General features: G+C 30.2%; 2 protein-coding genes across 6 annotated transcripts; one reads left to right on the top strand and one right to left on the bottom strand.

Moving 5' to 3' along the window:
* Positions 1–505: 505 nt before the first annotated feature.
* LOC107912099 (transcription factor BIM1) lies at positions 506–7970 on the top strand. Of its 5 annotated transcripts, none has more exons than XM_016840150.2 (13): positions 506–663; positions 775–845; positions 995–1381; positions 1565–1642; positions 3603–3962; positions 4887–4992; positions 5091–5227; positions 5578–5689; positions 6172–6241; positions 6385–6480; positions 6642–7102; positions 7221–7350; positions 7440–7970. In XM_016840150.2, exons 3-13 carry the CDS (start codon positions 1345–1347, stop codon positions 7536–7538), a joined length of 1686 nt encoding a protein of 561 aa, XP_016695639.2. In that variant the 5' UTR covers positions 506–663; positions 775–845; positions 995–1344; the 3' UTR covers positions 7539–7970. The 5 variants fall into 5 exon arrangements, with proteins under 5 accessions (XP_016695639.2, XP_040961464.1, XP_040961463.1 ...); XM_041105530.1 differs by having other exon boundaries at positions 521–663; positions 1159–1381; XM_041105529.1 differs by having other exon boundaries at positions 521–663; positions 1111–1381.
* Positions 7971–9835: 1865 nt separating this feature from the next.
* Positions 9836–13740, bottom strand: LOC107912100 (rhamnogalacturonan I rhamnosyltransferase 1). The gene is made up of 8 exons (XM_016840151.2): positions 12952–13740; positions 12366–12433; positions 12133–12221; positions 11822–11987; positions 11383–11672; positions 11088–11292; positions 10828–10985; positions 9836–10567 (listed from the first exon to the last, which is right to left on the bottom strand). The coding sequence occupies exons 1-8, from the start codon at positions 13262–13264 to the stop codon at positions 10321–10323; spliced, it is 1536 nt and encodes a 511-aa protein (XP_016695640.1). The 5' UTR covers positions 13265–13740; the 3' UTR covers positions 9836–10320.
* Positions 13741–21268: the final 7528 nt, after the last annotated feature.

The raw sequence follows: 21268 nt of genomic DNA, 5'->3' as shown, positions 1-21268 counted from the left end.
TCCTATTGTATATATAAATACATAAAATGAAAATATTCTCACAATGGAACAAGTTAAATATAATATAAATATATGCACATGATTTTGTTACATAAATCTAACATCTTATAAGAAACCGAAAATATTTCATTTAAAATAAATATTATTAATTATTAAATGTTAATTATAATGATAAGATATATTGTATTTTAAATACGAAATTTGTAAAATCGATATAAATAATAACTTCGTTAAATTCGTGAGATGGGTTAAGTTTCACTGTACCTAAGTGAAATATAAATATATTTTAAAAATTTTCCCTCAAGAAAACGGAAAAAGAGAAACTAAAATTTAAATCATCATTGCGTGATCCATAAAATGCCACACACAATTTTTTTTGAAAAAGAAAGTCGAACGAAGCCATCAACCTTAGCACAAACGTCGTCAAGCCCGCCGCAACGTCGTTACTTCAACGCCGTTAACAAAACTTTATTTTTCTATTTTTTAAATAAAGGATACACACACCAAAAAAAAAAAAAGGAAAGAAATTGTATAAAATGATCTTTGAAGCAAGCGGACGGCCGGATGCTTAACAAAACAAGAGAGGAAAAAAAAGAAGAGAGATTCATTTTCTCCGGCTCAAAGCCTCTCTCGCCATTCGCCGAACAACTTCTTCTTTAGAAAGTAAGATAATTTTTTTCTTCTTTTGATGGTTGAATTTCGAAGGCGACGCTTGGTAGCTGCAATTTTAGACGTTTTTACTTTACGAGTTTACCTTGAGTGTTTACAATTCAGATTTTCGGTTGGTTCAATCATTCCTTCGTTGAAATTTCACGTTAACATCGTTTGAGTTCAGATCAAAGAAGGTATGTACTCTTTTTTTCGGAAAAAGGTTTTGTTCTTGAATTGTTGTTTGAATTTTGCATAATTCCATTTCTTAAGCTTTGGAGGAGCTGGATTTTGTATAAGCACGATTTTCTTTTTAAATAAATTTTTTGATATTTTTTGGTGGTAGATTCTGTGACAAGAAATAAAATTCTGATTCCGTCAGTAAAACGAGTGGAAAGATCTTCTGAGGCTGAAATTGTCGAATTTTTCTAAAGAAAAAAATTGAAGGAATTTATTTTGAAGGTTCAGAATTTCTGGAATCTGAAGTGAAAAATGAGCCTCCGATCTCAGGTGGAGGCGTACGTGAAACGGATCTGATAAAAGCAATCAAAGAGAAGGAACTTTTCAGTTTGTTTTTCGAAATTTCCGGTTCAAGCTCTTCGAATTCTTTGAATTTGTCGTAGAATTTCGAATTTCGCTCGTCATAAATCACATAAAATTTTCTGATCCAAAAACAAAAGGAATTCGTCGCCGTAGATGGAGCTCCCTCAATCCCGGCCTTTCGGAGCTGAAGGTAATATATTTTACTACGTCGTTTTTTTTTCCCTCTTTCCAAAATGATTTACTTCCATTTTACAACAAGAAATTCAGAAAAAAAGAGAGATGGATTAGTGTGAAAATATTTTACTTAATTAATTGTGTTAAAATTTAAAGAATTTATGGATTAGATTTTTTTTAATTTTGTTTTGATAAACAGGAAGAAAACCAACGCATGACTTTCTGTCACTGTACAGTCATTCAAGTGTCCAACAAGATCCAAGGCCACCTTCTCAAGGTAATTCGTTACTTTATTTTAATTTTTAAGATCCCGAAAAAAGAGATTGAAACAAACAGACAGATTCTCTACTATTTGTTTTTATCTCCTTTCCACTCCCCCTTTTTTTTCGTAGCTTAGTTTTCCATTTGTTATACTTTTATTATTATATAAATAAATTATAATAACTAAAAATTTGGTAGAAGAAAAAACTTGCACACAAATGTTATTAAATATAAGAAAACAATATTAATATATTTTAAAGAAAAAATATTTCCCTCTTAAGTCCTCCGTTTTCATCTGTAAAATCTAACATGGCAATTTTAATCTTTTCAATTGAATTAATGTTTTTTTATTTGTAATATTAATAATAAAGTATGTATATCATGAATTTTAAGTAAAATAAAACATTAAATTACGTGAAGTTGAAAGAGAAAAATAAATAAATAGAATATCTTTACAGTTATGTTTAAAGTCTTTTTTGGGGCCATCTTTCGAGTTTTATCAGGGATCATGATTTGGAGTAGTGCACGTGACTGCATTGTTTTTAAGAATGAAGACTATGGGCCAATTAAAGCCTTTGATGGGCCCATTTTATAAAATTAAATTTAAGATTTAATAGGTTAATTCTATAAAATATAAAAAATATAAATATAAATAGATGATTACAATATCATCTAAGAACATAATATAAAATAATTAAATAAAGATACAATTATTTATCAATAGGTTTCAACAAGATTCGAAATGGAAAAGGATTAATCTCAAATGTAATCTGAGTTTAAAATATTGAAAAAAAGATTATTTTAATTTTTATATGATTATGGATTATATTAAATATGATAATACAGCAATAAAATTATAAAAAAAAACCCCGAAAGATGATTTGACAAGTCATATAATTCACATCATCACCAACTTTTCCCTGTATACTTGCACGCTCGCTGCTTTCTTCCATTTCTTCTTTCTTTCCCTTGCTTCCATCCCGTGATAGACACATCAATAAATATTTATATTTATATATAAAAACGCAGGCCAGTAAATAAAGGTTTTTTATGTGTAAAAAATAATATTTTATTTATAATAATTTATTAGTGGAGAAATTGTTATGAAAAATAATAATTGTCTAACGAAATTAATTAAGATGATATACCATAAATAGAAATATAATTATTATATATATTAATCGGATCTGAATAATAATTCAACACCAACCCAAACAGTTTTGATGAGAATGACTTTCACGTGAAACTGATGCAGACGGAGTGGGGCAACAATTTTAATTATTCTGTTTTTGAGCTGTAATTAGAACCTCTTATTTTCTATTCTTAAGTGTTTAATAATTATAGTAATTATTTGTTGCATGCCAAGTAACCTTTAAATTATTTTAATCCAAGAAAATTGCTAAACATAATAATAACATGTTGGGAGTATGATACTTTTGCTGATTTGATTGTATTTCAACCTAGTTTTCCCCCCTCTAATGTATTTTCTTTTTAAAATTTAAATATGGTCACCAACCATTCGATATTGTATTGACCAATGTGTACGACTTTTAAAGAAACAGAAACGATATTGGTTCATGCCAATCAATTCGATCTAGATCGACATGTATTCATCGGTACATTGTGATACAAAATTTCAATTTCTAAAACGGTAGTAGTTTGACCACTAACCCTAGATGTCTTCATCTAAGTAGTTGTGGAAAGCAGCATATATGAAGGCTTCATAATTGATGAAAAAAAATTGAATATGTATGTCAAAATCAATTAAGGAGTCAATAAAAAGTTAACTGAACTAATAAAATATTAGATTAGAATGACAAAAAGATGGATTAAATTTATATATCTTCGGATTATTTCTCTTATGGTTGTTTTGAAATGGTTTATATGTTATAATATTTAGAACAATCATAAAAAAAGAAACAAAACAAAGGCAAAAGACCCGGATTTACTTTGTTTGATCGTGTCTAAATATGCAGGTGGGTACCTCAAGACTCGTGATTTCTTACAACTAGAACAACAAGGGAATCCAAGTGCCAAGAAGGAAATATCAGTAGAGGTAGCGACTGTTGAAATGCCAACACCGCCGTCTGTGGAACATATTCTTCCTGGCGGGATTGGAACATACAGTATAAGCCACGTTTCCTATTTTAATCCTAGGGTTCCAAAGTCTGAGGGGGCCGTATTTACTGTTGCTGAAGGAAGTAGTACAGAGAGAAATGATGAGAATTCCAACTGCAGTTCTTATACCGGAAGTGGTTTCACTCTGTGGGAAGAAACTGCGGGAAAGAAGGGAAAGACAGGGAAGGAGAATGCCGGAGAAACACCCTTTGTAAGAGGTAAAAAATTTCTTACTTCATATATGCAATACTTTTCTACTAGTAGTAATTCTTTTTGATATTGTCATGCATGAGTTAGGATCTAGTTCCTACTTGTATTATCATTGATTAGTCATTACCTGAATTCGAGTCAGTATCAAATAAAAATATCCTTTTCATTTAGTCATGCATGAATAACATCCCTTAAGATCTAACTCTTTCTTGTATTAATCAAAAACAATAATTTAAATTTGCATGCGCATGCATAGTCATTGCTATAAATTTCAGGCTGGTACCATAAAAGCTAGCCAGATGTTCCAAAATATTAAAGAATTTATGCTTGGATTTGAAACTAGAATGACCATCATGTACATCGAGTCTGAAGATGATTAGGTAAGAATAGAGTGAGTTAGGACGTAAGTCACGCAACAGCAAAGAACCCATGCTAATATATTTACCCTTTCCTGATAGTCAATTTTCGTATGTTTCTAGCTATTGATGAATTTTATATGACCGATTCATTTTCATTTCTTGCATGTGCCAAATCAAAATTACTATACGTTTCATATTTGGTTTCGTTTTCTTTTCATTTTCAAATCATCTTAATGCATGTTTTTATCCTTTGTTATAACACTTCACTCCATTGGAACCCCAATGTAGGAATTGATTCTAATGTTAAAAGTTTTCATAAATGAGTGGCAATTTTAATAAAAATTAAAGTATAATTAAATCGTCATTATAATTGGTTAAACTGAAGAGGCTTGAAGGTCGATTTCTTGTTTTCTTGGTATATATGAAAACCGAAGGAGAGTGGATATTTGAGCCTTAAATCTTAATTTTCTAGTAGTGGCCACCATTAGACAAAGTTTTTAAGTGCATTCAATTCGGCATAAAAAGCTGTTACGCTCGTTTACTTAATATAATTTTGGCGGCTACTTCTGATAGATGCGGCGGGAAAGGTGGGACACTGGGCCACATCGTCGTTGGAAAAAGGAACGCAGTCGTCAACCAACAATCATCCAAAGAGCTACAGCTGTCTCTCTTCCTCTCAGTCAGTCACTTTTTGCTCTGGTTTCTTTTATGGCCTTTATTTTTCTTATTTATGGGTTCAAAATTAAAACAAAGGTTTCATTGTGATCTTCTTAACAGGCCATCCTCAAAGCAGAAAAGGCAAAGCTTCATGGAAATGATAAAATCAGCAAAAGGTAGCTCACAAGATGATGATTTTGAAGAAGATGAAGATTTTGTTCTCAAGAAAGAGAGTTCCACTACCACCCATAATATAGGTAATGTGCTGTGCTATATTGTTACATTGCTCCAACTCTTTATTTTCAAGTATTTGTGTCTATTGTATATCTTGACATGAACATAAGATGTGAAGCCTCCAGATATATAGAATCTTTTAAAAAATATTAAATATTTCAATAAAGAATACATGCATGTATTCAACATTTGCATCCAAGTAATTAGATGATTACATTGTGATATTAATGTAAACGAGAGTGGACTTAGATAATACATTTTGGTTTTTTTAAAAGGTTATTTGGATATGCGGACAGTAATTTTTTAGGTTGTTTTTGTAATTATTGAAGAACGAAGATTTTATTTGTCCTAATAACTTTACTTATTTTTACAGGAGAATTGAGAGTGAAAGTGGATGGAAAGAGTGTACCTGATCAGAAGGCCAACACCCCAAGGTCAAAACATTCTGCTACTGAGCAGCGGAGGAGGAGTAAAATTAACAACAGGCAAGCATAACTCTAATCAGCTTCACATTTAATATTTCTTAGCAATTTGAATGAGTTTTATTCATTTTTCGTGAACAAATATGTTCAGTTAGGTCTTTTTTTTCACTTGATTTTTCATGTTGAATGTATCCCTTTGTTCTCACCAGAAAATCCTTTTGCTTTTATGGCGAAGAGTATTGCCCCTTTTGATTAATTCGCACCAGTGATGGAGACCTCTTGAGAAAGTCCTAAAAGTAAAGCTAACGTATACTTTTTTTTAATGCAGCGTGCACGGAAGCTCTGCTTCTAGAAAATATCTTCATTTGCTTCACATATTAGTTAGGGAAATTTCATGTGGATTTGTGTTGGATAGTTATGAACTATGATTGTCCGAATGTCTTTGTTAAAGTGAATTTAGAAATTAAATGCTGTTTAGAAACTGAAAAGCTGAAATTTTGGGATGCAAAATCACCTTGATATACTAAACTCTTGCCATTTTGCAGATTTCAGATGTTGAGAGATATCATTCCAAACAGTGACCAAAAAAGAGATAAAGCCTCATTCTTATTGGAGGTACGTAGATCCAGTGATAGATATAGTTATTATTTGCCTCATTCTTATTAGAGGTACATAGATTCCTTGTAATAGTAATAGTTATTATACTTCTAACTACAGTTTTCTAAGTTCTGAACAGTGGCTGTTCAATCTTTTCATAGGTTATCGAGTACATTCAATTTCTACAGGAGAGAGTACACAAATATGAAGGAACATACCAAGGATGGAGCCATGTACCATCAAAATTGATACCATGGGTAAATTCTTTACTTGGCTTTATTAATTAAGAATTTCATATGTTCTAGATATGAAAATTTCAAACATCACACACACAGATGTATGTATATATTGGCATTACAGTTTTTGAGTATTGGTATTTGTACAATGACTGACTGATCATAGGCCTCAACTGAAACAGAGAAGCAACCAAAGGCCTACAGAAAATTACGCTGATCAATCTCGAGCCATAAATGGTGTTTCCGCTCCTTCGGTGGTGTTTCCTACGAAGTTGGATGACGGAAACATCAACATCACCCCAACCATTCGTGAAAGTGCAGAGAACCCTATCGAACCTAATAAGAGCAGAGCTACTACCTTCAGAGCAATGGACCTTACTCCAGGAATGATGAACAAAACAATGCCCTTTCCTGTGTCACTACAACCAAACTTCTTCAACACTGCCCAGAACACTGTTCCAGCAACTCAAATTCCACCTCGGTTGCCATCTGATGCAGAAAATAATGCATCTCAGCCTCAACCTGTACCGTGTCATACTGGATCCTGTACTGCCAATGGTGCTCTTCCTAGCGAGAAGCTAAAAGAACAAGAGCTGACAATTGAAGGTGGAAAAATTAACATCTCAAGCCTATATTCACAACGGTAAGTTTATACCTTTTCGATTTTTAGTTTTGTGAAGAACAGAAATGTGTTAGCAGCTTTTCATAGTCCTTGTTTAGCGAAAACACGATTTGTTATAGTGATAAATGTGTTTTGACAGATTGTTGAATACACTAACACAAGCGCTACAAACTTCGGGATTAGATTTATCGCAAGCCAGCATCTCGGTACAAATCGAGCTCGGAAAGCAATCTAGCAATCGGCCGACGGCTCCCACATCCACACTTAAGGTTGCTTGCCATTGCTAACTACCATTTTATTTCATTTTTCACCTTGTAAAACTATAAGCAATTAAACTTAATTCTTCATTGCTGTTTAGGATACTACGGCGGCTCCCTCTACACATCAAGGGAAGACGCGCCCTAGAGTTGGATGCGGTGAGGATTCTGATCAACCTTTAAAGAAGCTTAAAGCATGAGAATTCTAGCTTGATAATTCCAGAATATTCTTTATTTTATTATTAAATTAATTAATTTTTTGGGGGTACCTTGCCCTTCCTTAACGGTAATGCACATACCCTAGTTAGTCACTCGGGCGACTGCTGGGTACAGATTCCAATACAAATATATCTTAAAGTTTTCTCCTTTTTTTTCTCATAATTTGGAGGACATATTTAAAAACGTATCATACAGATGCCAAAAACAAATGCCGAATAGCATAAGCAAGCTTTCTGGTTTTGTTGGGGTAATATGAAGAGAATTCCCATCAAAATGTATTACTAATATATATTATATATAATTTTGTGTAATTTTCACCATATGGATGTTGAGAAGCTGCTGCTTTTCATTGAAGGCTTCCATCATCTGAAGTTTCTTTTCCTTTTAATATTATTTATCTACTTTTTTGGTGAGATTCATCGCTCTTATTCCATACACACCAAATTACTACATTCATTTACCTCAATTTTCAGTATTTGTCCCCAAATTTTATCTGGTGTATTTCTCTCTTTTTTCAAATAATTGTTTATATTAATTGAGATACCAAGGTGTCTAAGGATGTATTTAGATTGGACCGCACTATCAATTTTATGGGATTTATTCGCCTAAGCAGTTGATGGAAAAGAAGGCTCAGTCGAGTTTTGCAGAATAAGAAACCAAAAATCTATTAACGCCACCATTCACCTATGGATTTAGGTTTCTGGATGTCCATATTATGAATGTATAATATAAAGACACAAAGTGTTGACATTTTATGTTTAACAACGGGGCGTAGCATGACGGATAATAATTTTATGTACCGACAATGAAATAAATTTAATAATAAATTAAATTTAGAACCCTCATCTTTTTTCTTTTCAATTTTTATATAACTAAAGAATAAGTGATAACACTATCTTCTCATTTGTTAAAAAATATTTCTCATTAGCAGTAGATAAAATAATAATTGGTCACATTAATGAAAAAAAATTTGTAAGAAATGAGCTCAAGCTTAATTAATCCTCTCATCATCCGTCCAGAAATAATAAAATCAATCCATTCATCCCCAACTTGGTACAATTATATTGTTCTTGTTTAGTTTCTTCTTCTTTTTTTTTTTGAATTTTTTTATTGGTCAATTTCTGCTCAAAAGGCAAGTGCTGTACAGTGTTGAGTTTTTCAAAAATTAAATAGAAAAAAGAAAATGCAAACATGGATTCCACTATTGTTTAAGAATAGTAAAAATCCCATCAAATGCGTCGAATTTTTTATATATATATATATTAAAATTTATTCATATACCTCCTACCCCCTAATTAGAGTAGAAAATATTATGTTACAACTACAATAATTGAATAATATCAATTCAACTAATATTTAAAAAATATGTCGACTAATTTTAATTTGACCGCTACCTTATTCAATTTTTATAGTATCCCTTATTAATGCTAGGCTCTTTTATTGACTTAGTTTTAATCAATATTTTGCTATGCTAGAAAAATAAACGAATCAAATTAATTTTTTTTATTATACAAGTTTGTTCGATTTCATGTATGATCTAAAAGTTATTGTAGATGGACCAAAAATTTATTCTAGAAGAATTGATTGAATAAAAATTTTGTATTAAATTGATAAAAAAATTTGTCCACTTTTTCTATGTAAATAAATTGAATAAATATATCGTTAAATTAAATAAATATTTCTATCATAAACTTATTCATGTTTTGTATTTAAACTTTTTATAATTAAATCAACCTTCAATCTGAATAGTTCAATAAGTGGACAAGAAAGCTAAATTTTTTTTTTATAAATACAACATTGAATATAATAAAAATAATTTAAACTAAAAAAATACTCTGAATTTTTTAAATAAGTTAATTGGGGAAATTAGGTGAGAAAGCAAGTCAATATTAGAAAACATCACAATCATCATTAGGCGAAGCCGCCCTTTGATACAAAAAAAGATTGTGTTTTGTATAATTTAATTTAGTTGGTAGTTACTTTTCATTATCATAAAAGGTGGATTTGGGAACAAAACAAGTTTTCCTGACCACGCTTTGTTTTGCTTTGGTGTACAAGCAAATTATGATTTGCTCTTCCAACTTAACTAAACCTATTATGCTATAATAATTAGGTTAAAATATGTTCTAAGCCCTTGCATTATTCATACATTTTAATTTAATCCCTACTTTTATTTCTAATCTCTACTTTTGGATTTAATCCCATTAGAATTCAATTCGGAAAACAAAAAGAGAAAAAAGACCATTTTATCCAAAAGTGCAGTAAATTCTATATTCAATGCTTTCAATCATTCCTTGCATTTGATGGGGAGGGACCATACTACAAAGAAATACAATCGTCCATGTAGTGTATGTATGACAATGATAAATTCTAGAATGTGATATATATATATATATAAAGCTAACAAGAACTAAAATAAAAAGAGGGGGGGGGAGGAATTAAAGAAAAATGGAGGGTGAGAGACTAACCTTCCATGAATCCAAATCTATACTTCGCAAATACCTTTTCATCTGATATATTATCCTATTAATGGCATTCCACAGCTCTTCTTCTATACACCCTTCGGATTTTTTTCACATGCTAAAAATCTGTCCTCTCGGGGTTTCTTTGAGCTCTACTGCCTGTCCCCGATTCGCCTCCTTCAATGTAAAACCCTCTTCATTCGTGTCATTTACCTTTTGTGTTTCAGGTATGATGATGCCTACCACTAGAAAAACAAAACACCCTTCAACATACGTACATAACAAATCCTGGTGACAACGATCACGTGCTACTTAGTTGACCATCCGGTTGTTGAAAGCATTCTTCTGGGTTGGCATAGAAGTAATCCTCTTCTTTTGGCCTGTCAGGAATCACCAACCTTTTACTCGGTTGCCCCCTGCGCCTTTCATGAGTTTCCTTCACAGCGTCTGAGAACTGGATCCAACTTAGAGATCCATTATTGTACTGGTCTATTAAATCGACTAATAGCCTTCTGTCCAACAAAATTGTCTGCTTGAACCCCAGATACCTGGAGGAGCATTCACCAATAAATCATTACATTTATTACTAAATCAATTATCATCATAAAACCATCAAAGAAAAGTTTGGCTCTAATTTCGAGATACAGATCAACAAAATATTGTCCCCTCTAATGATAGATACAAAAATGGGGATAGTCAAATGCGGTTGAAGTCAAATTCCTAAAATTACTCATCTCATTCGAAGAAAAAAGGACCAATGGATCATTACATGAATAGATTTCTGAACATATTAAGAGCAAAACCGTACCTGCGATGGCCTTGAACAACTTTAGCCATGTTCCCATCATAAGTAGGAATAAAAATATCACTCTCCAATGAAACAAGATAATCTAATGCTGCCATCTGGGATGAATGATTTTGGAAAAACCCAAGGTCAGATGGCCCCAATAGAGTCTCCTTTCTAACCTGTAACAAACAAAAGACCACTTTAAAAAACATGACAATTAAAAACAAAAAGCCTAAGCTAACCATTATTTTATCGAGTTTGCCGATTTTCTACGTACTTACCAATTTTGGATAAGCAGCAGCAAGACTGGCCATTCTCTTATCTCCACCATATATTTCACCAGCTGCGATATAGATTTGGTAATTTTTATCAATGTCCAGTGCCCTCAAAATAAGGGCAGTTTCCTCAGGCGTCAAGGGGCACAAACCATCTTTCCTTTTCAAGTCAGAATTTATTATTTTTTCTTTCCACCATGGATAAGCGTATCTGCCAAAATGGTTGTATAAGGAGAGTGAGATTAAAGTTGGAATTTAGGCCTCCAAGGCAGTAATTGTAGAGGATGCATGTTCAGCTCACCTCATTCTTGTTAACTCCTCCACCTCGTCATTGTTGCAACCTTGCATACAGCCAGAAAATGCTAACATGTCCATTTCATATCTAAGGTGAAGTACTATGAAAGGACCATTTTGCCTCAGAAGCTTAATAACTCGTTTACCCAACTCTTCTATCTGAGGAGTGAATCTTAAAGCATTAAAATTTACACGACATCGCAGCTTCTGAACATCTAAAGACTGCCCGTTGTTGGCAAGTCGAGCGTCAGTTCTATTCAAATGTATAACTTTATACTTCTGTATCAGAGGAAGAATCTGCATAGACAGATGAGAATGCATACCACTTTAAGAAGAGTTTTTGTTAGGAAGTAAAAAAACCAGAAGGGTAGAAAGAGCCAGGCTACATTATAGTGGTCTACAAAGCTCTAGCTGCATAACTAACTCGGAAATGACAAAGAATTGACCTGATTATGATAGTAGGATATATCTGACCAGCTAATTGGTGGCATTGAATACACAAACCCCATTTCCACTCTCCTCTTAAGCCTAGGAGGCAACTCCTTCAATATTCGAACCTCATCCCTCAGTGATGTAATGAAATGATTCACATCAAATATATCTTGAAATTCACTGGCATATCAATTAAAAAATATTTAGAACTTCGTAAGAACAATAACCCCAGTTCAAAATATACCAGAAATATATTTTAGACCATCCTTCTGAAAGCTATAAATCCAATAGCTTGAATGATATGAACAACGCTAAGCTAACATACCTGGGATCGGCCCAGAAGGATGTTTTATCCAGCTCCGGGACTATAAGCGTGACATTCAAATATCTTGCAATGGTAACCATGTCACAAATCTGTCGAGAAAACCCCAAAAATCAAAAGACCACGGCGTCAATATTCACATAGCGTTACACCCCAAAAACAACTGATGAACTTACATAAACTAGAAAGAAATAAGAGGAAAATCATAAATTTAGTGTTGTTGCTAGAGCACTCACTGCCGCTCGCATTTGATTGAGACCTCCATTACATGAAACCATCAAATAACCATTGTTCTTATACACTCCTGTAGCCAACAAACGAAAACATTATATCGTTTCAGGAATTAAATTCCTTAACCCAAATATAATACATCAAGTACCAAAGATCCCTAAAGCTTAAATGACAGATAAGAATGAAAGTAAAGTTGCATAAATGTAAATCCCCATATGAAAAATCAACTGAAAGCCGATATCCAATTTCAACCAGCCTTATCCAAAACAAAAAGAAGACGATATAAATGGAGAAAATTAAGATATATTATGTAAACATTAGGTAACATCAAATTTGATGCTAATTCAAACCGTATCACCATATCAAAATGAATTCAGTTCAGGAATTTGCAAATTCGTCAAACAATGGGATGGAAAATCCGTCGATTTCTTTTGCTTTTATCTTCTCAAAATGCTTTCCTTATTTCCGGTAGAGATTAGCTTAAATTCTTCCCTAATTTAAACCAAAAAAATTTGGATAATAACAAAAACAACGTTCAAAATTAACAGAAATTTAAATATTTTGTAAAAAGAGAGGGGGAGAAGAAATTACTTTTGGGAGGAATTACACGGGCGGGAACCGAGGGAACTTTGTCTTCAATGGCGGAAACGGAAGAATCCTGGTGAGAGAAACAGGAAGGGCAACCCTTAAGGACGCGAGGTCCCCATGTCTCTCCCAAGGTCGTTAACTGTACGATACAAGTCCACAGCAACACCGATGTGGTGGCGCGTATGATCCAAACCTTCATTCTCGAACTCTTTTTCCACTTCTCCACTCTCTCTCCTCCGCTTGCTCCGCCTCCGCCCCCTTTTATTACCCCGATTCTCATACCTCCCTTTTTCCCTATCCCTTCAACACTGCACATTTCCAGCAACAACCTCAATCTCCACTCTCCTCATATACCCCCTCAATACGACACCGCTTCTCTCCTTCCAAATTCCATCAATGCAGGTTGATTTGCACCGACAACAACAACTTCTTTTTCTTTTTTATGTTGCAAACAAAAAACTAACCTAACAGAATCTTCAAATTCCGATAACTTCCAAAAACAACCCCCCCCAAAGAAATCCAATTTTTCGCCTCTTATTCTCAAATCGAACTCATTAACTTAACCAATTTCAATTTAAAAAACAAACAAAAAAAAACTTCCTACTCCGCGGCGATCAAAACATTTCCCGGTGAAAATTTGCCGTGTAACGGCCGTTTTTACCGCCGTACCGGCGTTCAAGTATAAACCGATCAAGAAATTAGAGAGAATGAAGCAATTAGAGTTTAGAACTTTGAATATAAATCCGGCGTATGCATTAACGTTGTTGGTGAGATCATTGGAGGGATGCGAGCCGTACACCGCTGGGCGCACTTTTTTAACCATAGTTTACGAATGGTTAAATTTTTATAAAGTCCTTAAATTAATTTTTTGTTTAAATAAACCTCTACACTTGTGTTTTATTCAAATAAGTCCTTCTTGATTTTATTTAATTAAGATATTGATTCATTTTAAATTCTAATTTTTAAAATTAAAACTTACAACTATAAAAAAAAACAAATTTCAATCAGAATAAATCATTATTAAACTGAACAACTAAGAACAAAATCAATCATTGCAATGGACTAAGAGACTAATAACCAAAATATATACTACTGAAACCATAATAATTGTACATATTAAAATTTTAGAATTTATTTGAATATAATAAAAATATACGTATTTATTTAAAGAAAGAAAGAAGGTTCAAGGGATTCATTTTGTATTTTAGCCATTCTGAATCTAAAAGGATTTGTTGACTAGGGTTAGATGTTGAGCACAGTCCAATGGTTTAAGCCAATTTCAACCAATAAATGCCAGACAGCTTGTTTAATGTCGGACCGGGCCCAGCTTTCCGCTACGTGGCGGAGATCATGCGGTGGTTAAAGCACACGCGATGCCGTCTTGGGAATCGAAAGTTCATCTGTCGCCGTCAGATTTGGGCTTGTTGATACGCCGACAATATATCGCGAGAATTTAATATCGTTTGGATTATATATTTATCATTTTAGGAAAAAGAATAATTATGTCTGAGATAGAAATTTATCCATCTTTAGAAAATTATTATCGCTAAACATTGATAATTACTTCCCATTTCAAAATAATAATAAAGCTGAAAATAATTATATTGTCCGTCGGTTAATTTTAAAAAAACATCAATACAGATAAATTATCCTTTTTTTTGGTAATTTAATTATACATTTTAAGTATCAAATATACTAAATTGCTATTTAGATTCAATTAATAACTTAATATTTTAAAAAATCCATTAAATCAATTAGTTGAATGAATTATTGGAAGTTGAATTGTTTAGACTTTTATCTATAATAGAAGCAATTACGCTTTTTATTTTAAATCTAATTAATTTAAGTTAATCTCCTTTTATCCCTCTATTAAATGAAAAAAATTGTAATTTTAACTCCTTTGAAATATAAATAATTCAATTTAAATTATTTTAGTGCAAAAATTTAAAATTCTATTCTGTTTTTAATCGATTTAAATCATCGTACAAAACAAATTAGGTATTTCGATTAAGAACTGTATAATCTAGTGATATAGTTATTGCTTGTTTAATTTTAAAAAATAATTATTTAATTTATAAGAAACAAACTTTTTGAATGATATTTTAACATTCTCTATTGCTATCTTAATTTATCACTACAACATTTAATTAATGAATATTGCTATAAGTATTATCACGTAAATTTTACTTTTAGAGTACTTAATTTCCATTTTTTTAATGAAAGAGTTCGAGAAATTTTATTTATTATTTTAATTTTAATTTTAATTTTTTCTTTCGAAAAAAGCAAAATAGTTGGTAGAGTAATGCTTTTCATACTTATAAAAGGTAACACTAAAGTAGCACAAAGGCTTGTAATTTATTAAATATTTTAAGAAAAAAAATGATTTTTTTAAATATATGATAGTATTTAGCTTGATAATAAAAATATATTATCAATGTTGTAACAAATGATAAAAAAAACATGTGAGATGTTTTAGTTTTTGTTAATAAATTTTTTTACCATTTATGGCTTTTATTATTATTATTTTCTTGTACAGAAGCAAGAAAATTAACGGCCAGGTAAAACTATTGAAGACTTTAAAAGCACATGTTATTCATTGTGGCACGTCTTCAAGTGCCGTTTGAAGTTAGATTATGTATGTTATTTGCATTATGTTTATTTTAAGGTTTTATATCCGATAAGACATCACTAAATTAATTAAAATTTCAAAGAGTAAATTAATATATAAGGAATAATCAGATGAAACCCATATTCCGATCACTTTCATTTTCGAGAAATACTCTTTTTGTCGTATTGTTTATAGTACATTTCTAATTATTTAATTATATTTTAATAGTTTTTTTCATATCATTGATATATAATTTTGATAATTTTTTATTATTAATCTCAAACTCCGAACTTTAAATTATGAACCTTAAACTCGAACTCGAGTCTTAAATTTCAAATCCCAAATCCAAACTATAGGTTCAGGGTTTAGAGTTTCGATTCATGAATCAAAATTTGAGTTTAAGATTTAGAGTTTTAACTCAAAATTCAGGATTTGGAACTAAAATTTAAAATTTAAGATTCAAAGTTCAGAGTTTAAAATAAAAAAATTATTAAATTATGTAACAATAACATAAAATTATTAAAATATTATTAAAAAATTTAAAAAATATCACAAATAATATGATAAAATAGCCCATAAAATATTTTCTCTTTCATTTTCTTATGACTGTTCTAAATACTTCCAGCTCTCTCTATCCCTCTGCGGCAACTCGCATTCCGATCACAAATTTATTTTCTTCGCCTGATTTAATCTTACCAACTTAAACTCACTATTCATTTAATTTTATTTATTAATATTTACTTAATTCTGGAGTTCATTATAATTAATTAATAATCCCAATCCAACCGTATCAAATCGAATCGAGATAATTTTATGTGATATTCCGTCGGTCTCCGTCAGATTGTCGATTGCGCCGTTAAGACGGCGTTCGTGTGTTAGAATGGTTCACTCAATGGAAATGCCAGGTGGGAAACCCAAAAGCTCTCCCACTCCATCATATTGCTTCAAATCAGATCCACGGGCTCCATGTACAACGAAATTAAGACGGTCGTGCCCACTGCCCACGAAAAAATAAGAGGTCATTTTATCACGCGCTGCAGGCAACAAGGCGGAAACCGGGTCGTTCGGGGAGGGAAGGAAAGGAGACCGTGAAATTCACGCGGATGGATGGCGATGGTTTATTATCGTGCTTGAGGTAGTTGGGGGTTGCATACGTGGAGAGATCCTGGGGCAGTTGCATATATTACCGATTAATCTGACTATACCTAAGAATGGGCCAGGATCCTCTGCTACAGTAGTGGAGAGGATGACCTTCATTTTTCTGGAAATATCTCATATCATTTCTGATGGATCAGAATGAGGTTCACTTGATTTTAGGGTGGAACCCTTTAAATCTTTTTCGATTTTTCATATATTTTTGTTGGGATTTTTTTCCCAACATTTTTCAAATTTTGGAAAAGTAAAACCTTAAATTCTAGTCTATTATTATTTCAAATAATTTTTTTAAGAAAAATTTTTTGAAGCGCAGAGTCAAAGATGGGTAAATATGTTATAAAATTATAGTAAAATATTAAAAATATTTCCAACAAAAGTAATACTCACCCTTTTTTTTATTTATCCATTAATAAGATTATATTTGTCTTTGTTCTAAAAATATTTAGATTTTAGATTATAAATTTTCATGCGAAATAAAATATTTAAAATAAAAAAATAAGTTTTAAAAACTTTGAATTAAACATAACAATTTTTATACAAAAATAAAAGTAGTTCGAACTGTAACTAAATTATGTAAAAAAGATAAATATCAACCCTATACATGTATAATTATAAATCACTAACAACATTATCTAAATAGCATCGTTTTATGTTGATATATTGTACTTACAAACAATTATATTAATCTAATTTTAAAATAAATATATGTTTTATTTTTTAAATGTATACAATTGAATCAAAATCAAAATTTTATACATACATATGATCCATAATTCGAGTTTTACATGTATTAAATTACACATTAAATCAAAATTCATATATAGATCTGATATCTATCCTTTTAAAAGTTCTTTTAAGATTTTAATTTAAGAGATCCATGTAAACTAAACAAAATGTAATACTCTTATAAAAAACTTTATTATTTTAATATTCTTCATTTAAATTAATATTTAGTTAATTCGTGAAATTAATTTAATTAATAATTTAAATATAATAAAAAAATGTAGTTTAAAAGTGAACTTATAACAATATCTTAATTCACTTGCCGTAATATCTTATAAAAATATTACTATTTTACATAAAAGAAAAATATTCGTTTAGTAGTAATGTAATAATAAATAATAATATTATTAAAAATATTGATTAGAATTTATTTTTAAAAACACCAATTCAAAATCTTAATGATAAAACAATTTTCTTTTTTGTTATTGAAATAGCACTCTTAAAAAAGATTAACATCATCGTTTTGATTAAAATAATTAATAGTACCGACTTTTTAAATTAACTAATGACATTGTATGAGTAGATGTGTCAAACATTAAATAATATAGATTAATTCTTAAGTTTGAGCATAGTTTAAGAATCAAAATTGAAAAATGATCATCATTTTATAATGTAAAAGTGAAAAGTAATGTTGCAATATTTAGTACCAAGGTATTCAAATTATATATAATCACGTAATATTCTAATAAAAATATAAAATATTAATTATTTAGGTTAATTAATAATATTATAAAATTACAAATAAGTTAAAATATAAAAATTAAATTTCAAAATTTAGATATAATAAAAATTAAAATTTAACTATTTTTCGAAAAAAAACACAAACATGTGGAGAGTATTTCGACCTTCCTTTTATATATATAGATATATATAAATACAAAATAAATTTAATTTAGAAAAACAAATTTATCTGTTCATGAATTTGTTTTGCCGACAAAATACAGAGACATCCCACCCCATTATTGTATTATTGACACGTAACCAATCGTCGTTTCAATTAGATGGAGTATCCCACCAAATGATGAGTATGTCGGTGCGGATTGCGGCAACGGGTTAATAATTTACTCATGGGTAAACTGTTAAAATAACCACTTTATTCGTCTCATATTACAGTTTAGTTATTTATTTTTGAAATGTTATTTTTTAATCACTTATATTATTATTTTGTTATGAATTAACCACTTTACTGTTAAGACCCGTTATCTTCCTAACAGCAAATTACATGGCAGTCCAAATAAGTTGTAAATGTTAGCTTGAATGTCTAACTGGGATGAGAATAGTTTCTTCAATCAAAATTAGAAAAAAAAAACTAAAAAAAAACAGAGACGAACAATTTTTATTTTCCAGTTTAAGGTGTAGTTTAAAATTTTTAATTAATTAAAAACCTATTCTGGTCCCAGTTGGACATCAAGTTGGTATTTAAAACCTATTTAGATTGCCACATAAGATTGTCGTTAGAGAGATAACGGAGCTTAACGGCAGAGTGGTCACTTCGTAACAAAACGATAACGTGACTAAAATGTAATATTTCAAATATAAATGACTAAAATGTAATCTGAGATAAATAAAAGCGACTATTTTTATAGTTTACCTTAATTTTATTATTTTAATAATAGAACAGAAAATGGCACATTTTAAATATCAAATTTTTATAAATAAATAAAATATATACATGTTTATTTTGGTACTCATGTTTTTTAAGGGCTCAAAGATCATTAAATTATTGACTTTCTTTTATTTTTATCACTTAATTATTAAAATTTTCGATTTTGTCATTAAATTTTTCGAAATTAAATATTTTACTCATCTTCTGCACAGTTGTTTTTAGCTTAGTGAGGAAAAGTTAATGTGGGCTTTTTGTGTTAGTCTAATAACAAATTTAACACTGTAATATTTACACATTCTATAAATTCAATCATAAATATAAAAAAATTTAAGAAATTTAGTCTTTAATGTTTACAAAATTTGTCATTTTAGTTCAAATTCTAAAAAATTCAATAAATTCAGCCCTCAATATTTACAAAATGATAAATTTTATTTTTTAAAATTTTGTAAAGTTAACCCTAAAATCTGGAAAAAAAATGCAATAACTATTCTACTTTTTTTTTATTTTTTTGAACAATGTCATTATAGATTCTGATTACATCTGTGTTTTTTGACATAATACCTAGAATTAACCATAGCTCTTCCTCAACTCATAGATAAGAGAATAATGCGCTTCAGCGCACTCGAATCTACGTCTTTCTGCATTAACAGTAATGCTCATTCCAATTGAGTTATATTCAAGTGATCAACATTATTTTGCCCTATAAAATATTTTTTTAAAGCATTGAAATTTAATAGTGATAGTTTAATATCTTAAAAAAAAAAGTTGTAACTTGGGTATTTGGGTTTTTTTCAGAAGTATTTTTATTTTTAATTAAATTTAAATATTTTCATGAATAAAAAGAATCATTAAACATTGTGGTGGATGAATTAAAGAGAAAAATACAACCACTAAAAAATATTAAAGAAAAATGCAACAAAAATGATATTAGTCTCTTTCATGTCCTTAAATACTACACAGCTTGTTTCTTGATATTGGATTTCAAATGAACTTAAAAGAATCCAAACAAAATCTTGGGGTAAGAATAAGGAAACTAAACCATCAAACAGAAAAAGACTGACTGCAACACTAGCACGGGAAGGTTACAAACTAAGGAACCCTACAACTGCTTCAAATCATTCTAAGCAAACCAGATAAAAGCCAAAGAGCGGAAGTGTCTCCATATTTAGGAATCTGCAATGGTGACCTCCACCTCCACCATTTTTTTAAAAATCAATTTTGTATACTGTGAAAGTTAAGTTTATTAAATTTTTTAAAATTAAAATTAAAATGAAAATTTTTATAAATATCGAGACATAAATTTGTTAAATTTTTTATATCTAGGATCAAATTGATTGAATGTGTAAATATTAGAGAACTAAATTTGTTATTAAACCAATACAAAATTCACGTCAACTTTCTGTCACTCATTTAACAGTAACTAATAGGAGAGTGACTAAAATATTTAATTTTAAAAAATTTAGTGGCTAAATCGAAAAAATTAATAGTTCAGTGACTAAAATAGAACGAACTCAATAGTTTAGTGATCATTTTTGTACTTTTCCTTTTTCAAAAAAATTTTATACGTATGTTTAGCTTTTGTTATGTAAAATGGTATCGGGACGAATGGTGTTAACTTTTGACTTAAATAATAAAATAATACCTAAACTATACTATTTTCTCCAAGTACCTAAATTTTTTTGAAGTCATAAGTGCTACCTTGACAATACTCTGTTATCCAAATTACTCCAAACCGTTAAAAAATTTCTTAATGAATTATTTCACGATATGTGACACTTTTAAATATAATTAAATTAAATTAAATTAAACTAAAATTATTTAAAATTATTTACACTCTCCCCCTCCTCTCTTTTTAATACATACTTTAATTGTTAAATAATTTTTCTTCGCAATTCGCTCACTATTTTTTTTCTACATTTTCTTCTCGATATTTAGATTTTATGCTTTATTTTTTTTTCATTGTAAAGCTTCACCTAACATTAACAATTTTATGCAATGTATATAAAAAAGAGCAAAGAAAGTTATTTTTAAATACATGGGTTTTTGAATAGAGGTGAGAAAGGAATAGGAGTCTAGGCTTAATATCAGAACAGAAGCTTGTTAGAATTTGGTTTTGTCGTCGAAAATTAAGTTTGGATGAGTTTTTCAACGAATTTTTGAATTTTCCA

The sequence above is a fragment of the Gossypium hirsutum genome, chromosome D11, assembly GCF_007990345.1.
Source record: "Gossypium hirsutum isolate 1008001.06 chromosome D11, Gossypium_hirsutum_v2.1, whole genome shotgun sequence".
Lineage (NCBI taxonomy): Eukaryota > Viridiplantae > Streptophyta > Magnoliopsida > Malvales > Malvaceae > Gossypium > Gossypium hirsutum.
This window is presented reverse-complemented; position numbering and strand designations above follow the sequence as displayed.

What these genes read in the sequence shown, in the direction of transcription:
- LOC107912099 (XM_016840150.2), top strand. Translation starts at nt 1,345, where the DNA reads ATGGAGCTCCCTCAATCCCGGCCTTTCGGAGCTGAAG. An exon ending in CATCAAAATTGATACCATGG is followed by an intron (nt 6,481 to 6,641) that starts GTAAATTCTTTA and finishes CAACTGAAACAG; the next exon opens with AGAAGCAACCAAAGGCCTAC. An exon ending in TCAAGCCTATATTCACAACG is followed by an intron (nt 7,103 to 7,220) that starts GTAAGTTTATAC and finishes GTGTTTTGACAG; the next exon opens with ATTGTTGAATACACTAACAC.
- LOC107912100 (XM_016840151.2), bottom strand. Translation starts at nt 13,264, where the DNA reads ATGTGCAGTGTTGAAGGGATAGGGAAAAAGGGAGGTATGAGAATCGGG. An exon ending in TCAATCAAATGCGAGCGGCA is followed by an intron (nt 12,222 to 12,365) that starts GTGAGTGCTCTA and finishes TTTTCTCGACAG; the next exon opens with ATTTGTGACATGGTTACCAT. An exon ending in CTGCTGCTTATCCAAAATTG is followed by an intron (nt 10,986 to 11,087) that starts GTAAGTACGTAG and finishes TGTTTGTTACAG; the next exon opens with GTTAGAAAGGAGACTCTATT.